At 43.5% G+C, this 12,408-nt stretch overlaps 1 protein-coding gene across 2 annotated transcripts in view; it reads right to left on the reverse strand.

The window, feature by feature from the left end:
* sema3e (sema domain, immunoglobulin domain (Ig), short basic domain, secreted, (semaphorin) 3E) overlaps nt 1-12,408 on the reverse strand; it is a 28,562-nt gene extending 16,154 nt beyond the window's left edge. For both annotated transcript variants that reach the window (XM_050074009.1, XM_050074008.1), the window contains exon 1: nt 11,241-12,408. In XM_050074009.1, the coding sequence (XP_049929966.1) occupies nt 11,241-11,361 (121 nt within the window). In that variant the 5' untranslated portion in view covers nt 11,362-12,408. The remainder of the gene's footprint in view (nt 1-11,240) is intronic.

Consider the following 12,408-nt stretch of genomic DNA (forward strand, 5'->3'; position numbering starts at 1 on the left):
GAAGACCTTAGGGTCAAAACCAGTCTGCATTTTAATGTAAGAAGCCATGTTTTTAAATAAAGGCTTTTCAACTTCATTCAAATGCATCTGTTCCTGCTCCATGCATGAGTGCCTGATGTTCTTTTCTTCCCATGTGCTAACCCTTTTCTGTAAGAGCACCTGCGTTTTGTTCTTGAGTATCATATGATAAAGACGGTCCTTGAGCACACTACTATCTGTCCATTTTGGGCTACTGTAGAAAAATGGCAATGCAACATGGGGATCTCCATGGACAAGGACCCACTCCCTATATAGATATAAACCACTAATTCTAAGATAACTAAATCACAAGGACTCTTATTTTTCAGGCTATTATACACTAAAGAAAACATGTTAAGGGTCATGGGGGACCGGAGCTCCCAGCTGACACTGGGTGAGAGATGGGGTACACCCTGGACAGGTCACCAGACTATCACAACGCCAACACATTGAGACAGACAACCCTTCATGCTCACATTCACACCTACGGGCAATTTAGAGTCACCAGTTAACTACAGTCTTTGGCCTGTGAGAGCAAGCCCACGGAGAGCATGAAACTCCGTGCAGAAGGGCTCCAGCTGGTTGCCAGATTTGAATCCTGAAGCCTCTTGCTGTGAGGCAACAGTGCTAAACACTGCACCACCATGCTGCCATTTTTTCCCCAATATATCCACCTAAATCCTACACACTGGACCTTTAAATGATAAAAGGGGGGAAAATAGCAACCACCCATTATTCAAGAATGACTGTAATACTATTCCAACCTTTCAGCTACCTTAAATAATACTGAGATGTCTCTACACGCTGGGGGTTCAGGGGGTAATTGTATGATTTGTTTTCCTAGCATGTGTGTATTTTTAGTGATACTTGATCTCCAAGATAGAAAGAGAAAGAGTGTTTATCCCATTTCTGTAGATTACTCATAGCAACAGCGAACACTCCGTAGAAGGTTTTATTTGTTTAACTTGGGATTAGGTATCCACAGAGGAGTGTATACTTTGTTGCTATTAAGATTTCTACGTTGGAGACAAGCGGCTGTTTGTTTGAGCAGCATTAGATCTCGGGTGGCTAGGTGGCAGAGACTGAGGGGATGTGGCAGTGGTGTTCTGCCAGGGCGCAGACATGCTTCCTGTAATTATCTAATCCACACATACTTGGAGCTCTTTCTCGCTCACACACACACGCACACACAAACACACACACACTGTCTCTATCTCCTCACAGTCCCCTCTGAGTTAAGCTGAACTTGGATCAAGGACAGTCCTCCCACATTCCACTCCAACTTTTCTACAAGTGTTAGGCCGGGCTCTCAAACAATCGGCTCCTTCTTTATTTCAAGGCAAATCTGCTACCACTTATTTAGATGACAGACATAGACGGCTATTTAAAGTGATGGAGTAAACAGTCCATAAGCCAAACCCCTTTTTCCGTCTACTTTTCACTTGTCTTTGTTAATAATCATGAGTGGCAGTTGATCCATATGGACAGGCATGGCCAGATGCATAGACATGCCCAATCTGTCTCGCTCTGTCTCGCACAAACAAACACGCACACAGATACATTTCGTTCTATAATGTTGTTTACATGTGCAGAAATGTAAATTTTACATGTATAGTGTTCAGCTCGGAGCTGGAATGTTTCCATGCCATGCTCATGTGATTAAAGAAACGGAGGAAAGTCTAACAATCATCAGCTTGAAACGTGAAACTGAAAGAAAAATGGAAAGAAAGACAGAAAAAAAAACATCCGTTCCCGACCACTGTGCAAGTACAAGCAATAAGAAACTATAATCACATTTATAATAAAGAAGGTGTTGATTAATCTGCTTAATTACACATGATTACAGAGCTGCTATACAACACAATTGGTGGATGTGATTACACACTGACACCCAGAGTGACGCTTCAGAGCTCACAATGCTGCTCTAAAGGTTTCTCCTCTGTCATTATGTGCACCGGTTACAGACAGCCGCTGGCACTGCTCAGACAGAGGAGGGGAAGAGGGGGATTTCCGCAGTTCCCCTTTCCTCTCTCTCTCTCTCTCTCTCCTTTCCAAGATTTTCTCACCATCTGCAGCCAGTGAGGGCTCCTCAGCCATCAGCTAAGGATCTGTGAGGCAGAGGGTGAGGAGGAGGAGGAGGGTGTTTCTCCATCGGCAACTGAACCAGGGAGACACATGGCCCTGGTGTTATCCCACTTCAAATGGAAAGCACAGGGAGAGAGGACTCCCTCAAGACAGACACTTTCATCGGCTGTCTGAGGAGTGCTGAGAGATGCCCGACGAGATTTGGTGAAGTGAAATCAAAATAAACTTTGCGATCTCCTCTTTGTCCATGTATGGAAACACTGCTTTGCTTCACCAGGGGATAACAAGACATGTGTGTGTGTGTACGTGTGCAGTAGCAACCTACCGTACTTCTGGTTTGTCTCTTAGCAGGGAGGTAATATGTTTAGTGTTCAGGTTTAGTCAAACATAAATGCACACAGGAGTTTATACAGAACATTCCTCAGGAAACTTAAAAACACAAATTAAATTTGCCGTCATAATTTAATCTATCGCCAATACCAGGCACACATTTCATGTCAGAAATAAAACTTGCGGTAGGCATGCAGTCTCATATTTCCACTTAAATCAGTCTATGTAGGTTTACTTATTGAGTTATGGGACTGGTGCTGGAACAGAAACAAAGAGAGTGATTGGAGTGGGCTGGAGTTAAAGGGGACAAAAATAAGGAGGGAGTTTGTTCTCCTCGTGCCGTCAGGGCCTGAGACTGGGGAGCCCCTGGGGGTGGGGTCAGGAGCTGGAGAACTGGGGTGTTATGCCATTATCGGTATACAGCCGTGTGTTCCTGTATCCTCCTGTGTGTGAGGGGGGTGATGTCACTGAGCAAAATGAAAGCCACATGGAGTGTCTGAGAGAGAGGGAAAGACAGCAACGTATGTTTGTCTGTAATAAAGTCTGAGTGTCGGCCTGTGACCTGATTGATGTTATAAATCAGGGGAACACATTGACAACTGACAGTTCATGTTGTTATTGGCCCGAGCAGATGTATATACCTCTTAATTAAACCATGCAGGTATTCACATACAGGACATGTGTGCTGCGTTTGACTGACATTTAATCAAAGTCTATCCCCATCAGCTCCAAACTGCACCGCCTCAGCAGCACATGTATATGACCTTGGAGCCCAGATGTATTAGTTATTGATGTGAGTTACTCAATGCATAATTGTATTGTATGTCAAAAACCCATAAAGTGCAAACTGATTTTCATGTGATGCGTGTGGAATATCAACATGTTTCCACAGAGTTTTGTTTGTGTCCATATTTCCTTCAAGTCAACACATTCTCACATATCGACGCTTGGTCATGGACCTTCCACGTCCAAATACAACGTGAAAGGTAACAGTACTGACCTAATCAGATCAAAGTCACTTCCAAAAAACTCTTTACTTCTGCATAGTTTGATATGTTGGCTAACACTGCACTTACCTGTGAAGGTGAAGGTGTGTTGGACTTTCATTTCCTGCTGCTGTCATGTCAGTTCATTTCAATTTAGCAGTGTTTCCGGGCAAATCAGGAGAATGCATTCCTGATTTAGTGAAGCTTAAAATATCACCCCACCCACTTCATAGATACCTGTCCAAAACTGCTCTGGTAATGTGCACTGAGAACCCTTATCTGATCAACTAAATAGAAAAAACAGAGATATGAAGGCCCTGTCTATATGCAAAGAAATATTTTTAAAAGGAAATTATCACCTTCCGTTTTAAAGAAAAAACTGATCAACACATTCTCACTCCAACCTTGTCACATATTGACGTTTGGTCATGGACTTTCCATGTCCAGATATGACGTGCATTGCATTTTCTTCTTTCAAAATACACTTCTATTCTCACAGAAAATGTGATGTTTACATTCAGTCTCAAAATAAAGGCACTACGTCGGTACAACGCCACAATTTGACATTTTTTTCCTTCAACAACAAACGCAGTTGGTTGGGTTTAGGAAAAAAGAACAGGGTTTGGCTTTAGAATCTCACTGGACACGAACACCGCTCCCCTGGGTGATAGTCTGTGTTTGTTGGACCCATTCACTGCCCCTCCCGCACACAATACTTGGACTTTTGCCGCCTTAACTTTCATTCTGTCCCATGGCATTTCCCTCTGACGCTGCCTAGCGCCGACATTAAAGGACGGCTTCTTCGTCTGTGTCTGACACCGCAAATCACTGCCCAAGCACCGGATTTTGACGACTTCGGAGTGAGACCGGGTTGTTAAAGTATATGGAGTACGGTCCTACTGTTCAACACAAGAAAATGCATCTCTTTACAGATGGATAAAAATGAATTGCAAAGAAGTTTATCTTGAGTGTTTTTCCGTCCAGTGCAATATGTGCATGGATCATTACAGATACAAAAAAGGGACCAATAATGCATGGTGACAAATAAGTGAGCAGGTTAGCATGTAACCAAAGAGGTTTAAACCGCTATGCATGCATTCAATATACGTATGTTACCCAGCTAGCATGCTACCAATGTTACCTAGCTAAAGATGCTGTCAAACTTTTTACTTAGACAAAACTTATAAATAGGAGCTGTGGGCCCTCAGTCTTCAACAGCCAGCATTTGTATATGGGGCCCATATGGGTGGTAAATAGGTTGAAAAATGGGCCCTATATGGGATTGTTCCTCGGTTCCATTGGCTCCCATGCCAATTGCCCACATCGATGGCTTTACCCAAGTGGGCTACGCATGGTTATGTCAGGGCTAATGGGTACCAAGTGGGTATGAGCCCAAAATGGGCACCTTATCTTATCTGGGGCTAATTGGGTGAACTAACCCATGTGAGCAATTGGTATGGGGCAAAACTGTAACCAATGAACAGTCCCATATATGGCCCATTTTCCAGCCTGTTTGCAACCCACATGGGCCCCACATACAAAAGTTTGCAGTGGGTCCTGAGAGCTATTGTAACGGGCCGCCAAATTACTGTTTGATAGTTTAATTTAAGTTGTTGTTAAGTGTGTCTGAAAATATACATTCATATGAATCCAACATATGATTAGCAAAGATAAATCGGCCTCTTCATTTAGCTTACGTTAAATCATTGTGCGGCACCTTTCCATAGCTGCAGTTCTGTGGAAACTAGACGTAAAGCAGCGTCAGCACAGAAAAAGTTTGCTCAAGTGTTTAAGTAGCAGAAGACACTGAACAAAGTCAAACTTTTTAAATACATGTCTTTGCTGGATTTGTTTATTCACATTTTATTGCTATAATAAGTTTAACCAAAAGCTTGTGTAGCCATTTTCCAGATGAACAGTTTGTTTCTTCTCTGTGTCCCACAGGTTGGCAGTGCAAAACAACACTTGACTTTTAACTGCCAGCCTATAATAAGCAATATCCGCATGGCATTTCTGTGTCTTGAAGCGCTCACCTCAGTCATCATCCTTCATTCTGTTTCTCCCCTCTCTCTCTTATATCATTGAAAAATAATCTCCTAGGACTACAACACTCTTTGTGCCTTCTCTTCTTTTCCCATGTCACAAACTTAACTCATCTCCTCTTCCTGATCCCGTCGCCGCGAAAAGGTCAGAAAGGATATTAGAGTTTCACCAGCTGCCTTCCCCTCTGGACATCTCATTAATGAACTGCAGAGCACACACATAACACAATGGGAGATGTACACAGGCAAAATGAGAAAGCTGGAGAGAGATGGAGAGGTGAGTGTGCAGGGGAGGGGGTTAAGAAAATATCCCTTTTCCTCTGCTGACCTAAAAGGTGTGATTTATGTAATCATCACCATAACCTGCATTTTCCAGTGGTCTGATGTAAGACCTGTGACTGCCCCATGGCCACAATCCAATGTGGTAAATGTTAATTATAGGGTGCACATGCAGGCGGAAGAAAGTTAATAGGACTCCTCACTCTGCACATTAACTTTATATAGAAAGTATAAAAAAAAATAAAAATCCCCCCATTCATTTCAGAACTTTGGGCCATACTGGTATTCCCCATCTCCCCCTCAGAAGACAGCCACCTACAGCCACATCATTTCAAGGTTGTTAAATATATAGAGAGAGCCGTTTCTTGTCTGGAGAGGAAGGTTTAAAATTACAGCTCAAAGGGGACTTTCATACAGTACGTACAGTAATTGCTACCTGAGTAATCCCTGTGAGCTCCTTCTGCTCAAATCTCGCAATTTAACAGTAAGTGCTGGAGAAAATAAATGGGTTTAGCATTTGTTGACCGATGCATTTGGTGCTCACCTATATTCTCATTGATTAAGTTTTAGAAGAGTATATACACACACGTATGAGTAAATCCAGCTGCTTTAAAACCAACTTTTGTTTACATTCTCTATGAAGTAAATGTCAGGCTGAAATAGGGAAAGCACATGCGTTTATTTATTTAAACGAACATATACAGTGTGATGGTAACCCTGTCAGAACAGCTTAGCATCACCGGATAAGTTAATTCACCTTCACAGACTCATTTGAAGAAAAATATTTATATCTTGCTTCACGATTACGACTTTTACGTAAACACGCGTTTGGCAGACATGTTGAAGGTATGCCTGCTTAATTTAATTATTGTGAAATGGTCCAGTTTTTTTCCATGTGATTGTCACACGACTGCTCTCATGAACACGTTTACCAAACTCAGACATGTTTTTAGTAGACACAAGCTTGACTGCAATAATAACCCGCCAGCTTGTGTTATTTTTTAGGACTTTGAGAATGTGACAATTTGGGATTCGTCAAGATTTATTTATTTTTTTTCTTGTGGCTAAAAACAGCAGCAAGAGCTTACAGGCTCTCTCCATGACGGGTTTTAGGCCCTGTCTAAAACTGATATTTTCCTACATGTTTTAAATGCCTTCTACAGTGCAGGTTTCTCAAACCTCCTGTTACTGTGTATCCGTGTGGACACGTAAAATGGAGCATTTGGAAAACAATGTCGTCATCTGTCGTCTCCTCAATTCACGTACGTTAGCACTACTCGGTCTACTAACTAAGTACTCAAAACTTTAAAATGTAGTACCGCTGCACCACTTCATGGATGAACCGAGCCGAATGCTGCGCCCAGTGTTATTTGGTCTGCCAGAAATGACGGCTTGAGATCAGGCAGGGTCGAACAAGCAGATGGTGGGGCAATTCCAAAAGTGGGATTGCTGTCAATGAGGAGTGAAAGGAAAACTTGTCCATGTCCAGAGCATCACTTGTACTGTTGAGTGAGCTTCATCCTGTTATCAAAAGGGGAATCAGCAGTGATGAAATCTCCAGTGGTCAGTTTGAAGAACGTCAACGTTAGCCTGTATCTTCCCAATGAGAGGAGACTGCAGAGGACAGCTAACGCTAGCATTTTGGGTTATTTTTGTGTTGTAGTGTGTACTGAGATATTTTCTAAAACAACGGTCATGTCAACGGGGTCTCACTCCAAAGTCGTTGAAATCTAGCGCTTGGGCAGTGACCTTCGACATCAGACACCAACAAAAAAAGGCGTCAGAGGGAAACACAGTGGGACAAGAAGGAAAGTTAAGGCAGCTAAAGTCCTAGTGGGGTGGGCGGGATGGGTGCTGGATGGGTCCAACAAACACTGACTTTCACCCGGGAGAGCAGCGTTCGCGAGACATTATAAAGCCAAACCCTGTTCTGTTTTCCTAAACCTAGCCGCATGTTTTTGTTGCCTAAAACCAATCACATGCGTTTGTTGTTGAAGGAAAAAAAAAAACATCAAATCGCGGTGTTGTACCAAGGTAGTGCATTTATTTTGAAAGAGACTGTATGTAAACAGTAAACTTCCTGTGAAAACAGAAGACAATGCATGTAACAGGCAGAGCTTGACACAGTGTCCCAGAGCATCAACAACCAACACACACAGGGTACCTTGCATGCCATATCTAGACGGGTCCATGTCATTGGTTCGACAGCCCATTGGTACGACATCCCATTAGTCCGACTGTCCGCGGTGCTGAACGGCTCGCGGCGGGCGTATGGTGCGCCGCGACCGGCTTGAGGCGGAGCAGGTTCACGGCTTATGTGTTTGTCACTTTCTTTTTCATTTTAACCCACGCCATGATCTTTTCCTAACCCTAACCAAGTGGTTTTTGTGCCTAAACCTAACCAGACCTTAACCACAGGGCATCATGATGATTTCGGAACGGACTTCGGAACGATGAGTTTAATATGGTCGGAACAATGGGATGTTGAACCAATGGGCTGTCGAACCAATGGGCAGTTCCCATCTAGACGTGGAAAGTCCATGACAAATCATCAATTAAAAATATTTCTATGTATATAGACAGGGCCCTTTCCATGTCGTTGGTCAGATAAGGTTTCTCAGTGCACATTTCCACAGCTGTTCTGGACAGGTATCTATTAAGTGGGTGGGGTAATATTTTAAGCCTCATTAAGGAATGCATTCTCCTGATTTGCCCGGAAACACCGCTGAATTAAAATGATCTGACATGACTGAGTCAGCAGGAAGTGAAAGTCCATCACACCCTCACCTTCACAGGTAAGTGCAGTGTTAGCCAACATATCAAACTAAGCAGAAGTAAAGAGTTTGTTGGAAGTGACTTTGATCTGATTAGGTCATTAGTGTTACGAAAACTGCTGCATCACGCTCTCTGCAGCTCGAGCCAGGCATGATGACAGGGCTGTAGAGGCAGCAAAATAAGTCAAAGCCTGACCACCTACCTGCAGCCTGTCAAGATTCTGACACATGGTAGCTGCGCAACAGCTTCATTAGCAGCAGAATTGATGGTTGTCCTAAAAGAAGGCCCGGAGATCTGAAGCTGCTGCCAAGAGGCTTGGACGACGCAGATCCAAATTTCATGGATCTGCGTCCAAAGGCACAAAAAAAATTCTAGAAAACAAACTTTGTGTTCTATAGTGAGCACATCTCCCCGCAGGGTATTTCTCTGTATAATAAGCCAGGATTTGGAGAGTTTGATTGGCCAAAAGTCGAAGAAAATGAGGTCTTTAGTGTGTGTTTAAGGACTTTGGAAGCTGTGCAGTCAAAGATTAGGGGCTATTCTCCCTTAACGCAGCAGAGACTCTGTGAGCGTAACTCAATACTCCATGTAATTTAGATAACAACCTATTGGAACTGAAGTTAATTGGGGGTGTAAGCAAATGAAAGGATGACCGGGATGAAAGTGAATCGAATACATTTGGAAAAATTTTCACTGGTCCAGAAGTCTAGACAAGAAGATGGGGAATAGATGAAAGAGAGACTGAATAATAATTCCACACCATGTGTGAGGTGTGGCTGACATCAAAGCCTGCACAGATCCATACCCGATGGTAGTAAGGTCGTCCTCGGAACACAAGATAATGTGCCCGAAGGAATTCATTCCCAGAAACAGGGAGAAAGTTGATCTGATATTTTATCAGGATTTCTATTGATCCAACACTTGGTATCTGCCCATGTGACCAGAGGCAGGTTAAAAATATTTCCGTGCTATATTTATTTCTCATTATCAATCTTTTTGTCAGAGAGAGTGTAGTTTTGATACCAGATGTTGCGGTAATATTTTCTTAGTCCTGAGGGTGAACAGTTAAAACCACATCCCTCTCCATCTCCCTGAACTGCATCCAAGTCATTGACGTGTGTGGAATTCACACTATTCCTGTGCGTGTGTGTGTCTGTCTATTTGTGTGTACATGTGTGTATGAGTTTGTGTGATTTTTAAGGGTGTGTGCAAAAATCACTGGCAGAGCCCATGAGGCATATATTAAGGCTTAGATGTTTTTCATTCCATAATGATAGGATCCAACTGCAGCCCTTCATGGAGCTGCGTGCTAGCCAGAACATGTATCAAAGGAGAGGGAGAGGTGGGATGTCAATCACTGCAGCAGCTTCCCCCTCAGGCGGTTAATGAATTGGGTGATATTCATCAGTTCCTAAGTTCCAGATAGATCACATATTGATGTGGCATTTATGACTAAGCACATCAGCACCGGCCTGCTTTCTTTTGTTGATATATGAGCTTTGCATTACTGTAGATAAAAGTGCTCCAATTTCTGCTCGACCTCCATTATTTCTCTGTACTTTACTGTATTTATTTATGGGGGTTTATAGCCGATATATTCCACTATGCAGAAAGTGTATAGCATATATAATACAGCACACCCTCCTCACAGATGTAACTGACAAGCCAGACTTGTTAACTGTCATATTGGACCCACAGCACCGTATTTTTGTATGACTTATTGACCATCCGCATTCCACACCTATATTCAACCATGACTAACAGGCTTACGTGGAATCATCACCTTCTGTTGGTGCAGAGATCAAAGAAACTGTGTGAAAGAGCCAGTGTTTACTCAAGAGTTTTATCTACAGAGATAAAACCCCCATTATTGTCCGAGAGATACACAACGCTCGGGCCGCATACCAATGCGTGCACATCCATTTCACACACTCCCACACACACGTAAACAGGCGCACACAAGCACGTTTCTCCACGCAGCCTCATCCATGCCCCCCCCCCCAAAACAACACCTCCATTGCTATGGCATGAGAGAAAGCCACATTGTAGATTCTCAGCCCACATGGCAGAGGAATCAAAACAAGCTTCACGGAGGCTCCTTGATCATCAACAGTGAGTGAAAAAAAAAGAAAAAAGTCTGGACTTCACAAAGTCAGAGGAAGTCAGATCCAAACCCCTGCGTGGTGACTGTTGCTCTCAGGCTAAGACATAAATCTTCAATGACCATCTCGTTACATGGTAATGATAACCTGCGGCTTCTTTTACTCACTCACAGAGAATGCTGCCTCTCTGACTTCTTTATTTACAGCACATTTTCTACATTTTTGGTTGTTGTTTTTTTAAAATTTTACATATATTTTAAAGAGAATGATGCCATAAACTTTTTTGATGAGTGCAGATGGGCAAAAGTAGCACTCTTTATCTAATCATTAGCTAGTTTTAGTGATACCTGCAAAAATGCTGCATTGAATACTGCTATAAATTAGGAGCATAGATGTGTTTGAGTGAAATGCTCTGTTCCGTTACACCTGTCTTATTCTCAGTCTGCACTGAAAGCACTGAATGGAGAATGCCAGTTTCCGTTTTGGGCTCTTAAGACTGTTCCTGACAGTTTGACACACTATGCTGCATCAACCTAAAATTGGTGCAACACAACAGAGCATTTGAATTTGTTGCCAAAGTAGATTAAACCTCACAAAAGAATCACACACTACATATTCCTTACCTTTGTGTGAGAGCCGTATCCTTGGGTAGATGCTGTGCGCCGTGCGAGCCGTGCCCAGCAGAACAAGATACAGCAGCATCAGTGACAGATACACAGTCCTTATGCGCTCTGCCATCCTCATTGAGACACACACTCCACGTTCATCTACACAGAAATCCTGCAGGTCCACTCAGCATGGGCTGCAAAGTCCATGAAAAGAAAGAAAGTCTTTGCTCTGCAAGTTCCTGCAAACAGTGTCTAAACAGAGATAGCAATCCAGCAAAAGTCCACCTGGAGGTAACAGTCCATTTTCTGGCTATCACCACAGTGTGGATCAACTAGATCTATATCTGCAGCTTCTATACAGTCTCTGCTTTCCCCTATAGCAGTGTGATGAAAGCTGCATCCACCCACTACCTCAGTGGACAGGATAGTGCTCTGGCTATTATCCGTGTTTGGTCTTAGTAACCAGGGAGAAGAGAAGTCCAGTTGCTACATTCACGCCGCAGTGCCCACTGCTCTCTGTCCATATGTCAGTCCGTCTGTTTGTTTGTCTGTCTGTGCGCCCAGCTTAGATCCAGTCTTTCTGATGTGATGACAGGAAAAATAAATAAATAAATAAAAAATAATAAGTCTATGAATCCCACAAAGGTGTTGGAGCTGATTTGTAAAACCTCAATGCATTTGTGTGTCCCAGCAGGCAGGCAAGCAAGCAGGCAGGCAGGAGCTGCTGTACTGTATCCTCAGGCTGCGTTCCTCCTCTTGGGTCCACTGGAGCCAGTCATTCTCTGGACGGGAGCCCAGGAAAAGGCAGAGTGGGAGAGGGGAGGAGTGGGGAGCCTCGTGCCTGGCGTGCGGTCTCTCAGCACTGGGAAAGAAAGTGAAGCTCCAGCTCTCCTAACTCTGCTCACGCTCGAATGGTCAGGGAGGATCCAAACCTCAGCTCAAACCTCAGTTAAGATGGCTTCTACCACAGCTACTGATCTGGGCAGAGGCCACCTGCCACGGTTGTGGTCTGTCTGAGGAAAAGTGTGTGTGTGTGTGTGTGTGTGTGTGTGTGTGTGGGTGTGTCTGTGTGTGTGTGTGGCTGGTAATGAGGGGAGTGTGTATCAGCTTGAAGGGCTGGAAATTGCCTGCTCCTTCTTCTAGATTGTCTTGGGATCTCTCTTTCTCTCTCTCAGGCAGCTGG

The sequence above is a fragment of the Epinephelus moara genome, chromosome 20, assembly GCF_006386435.1.
Source record: "Epinephelus moara isolate mb chromosome 20, YSFRI_EMoa_1.0, whole genome shotgun sequence".
In the NCBI taxonomy this organism is placed as follows: domain Eukaryota; kingdom Metazoa; phylum Chordata; class Actinopteri; order Perciformes; family Serranidae; genus Epinephelus; species Epinephelus moara.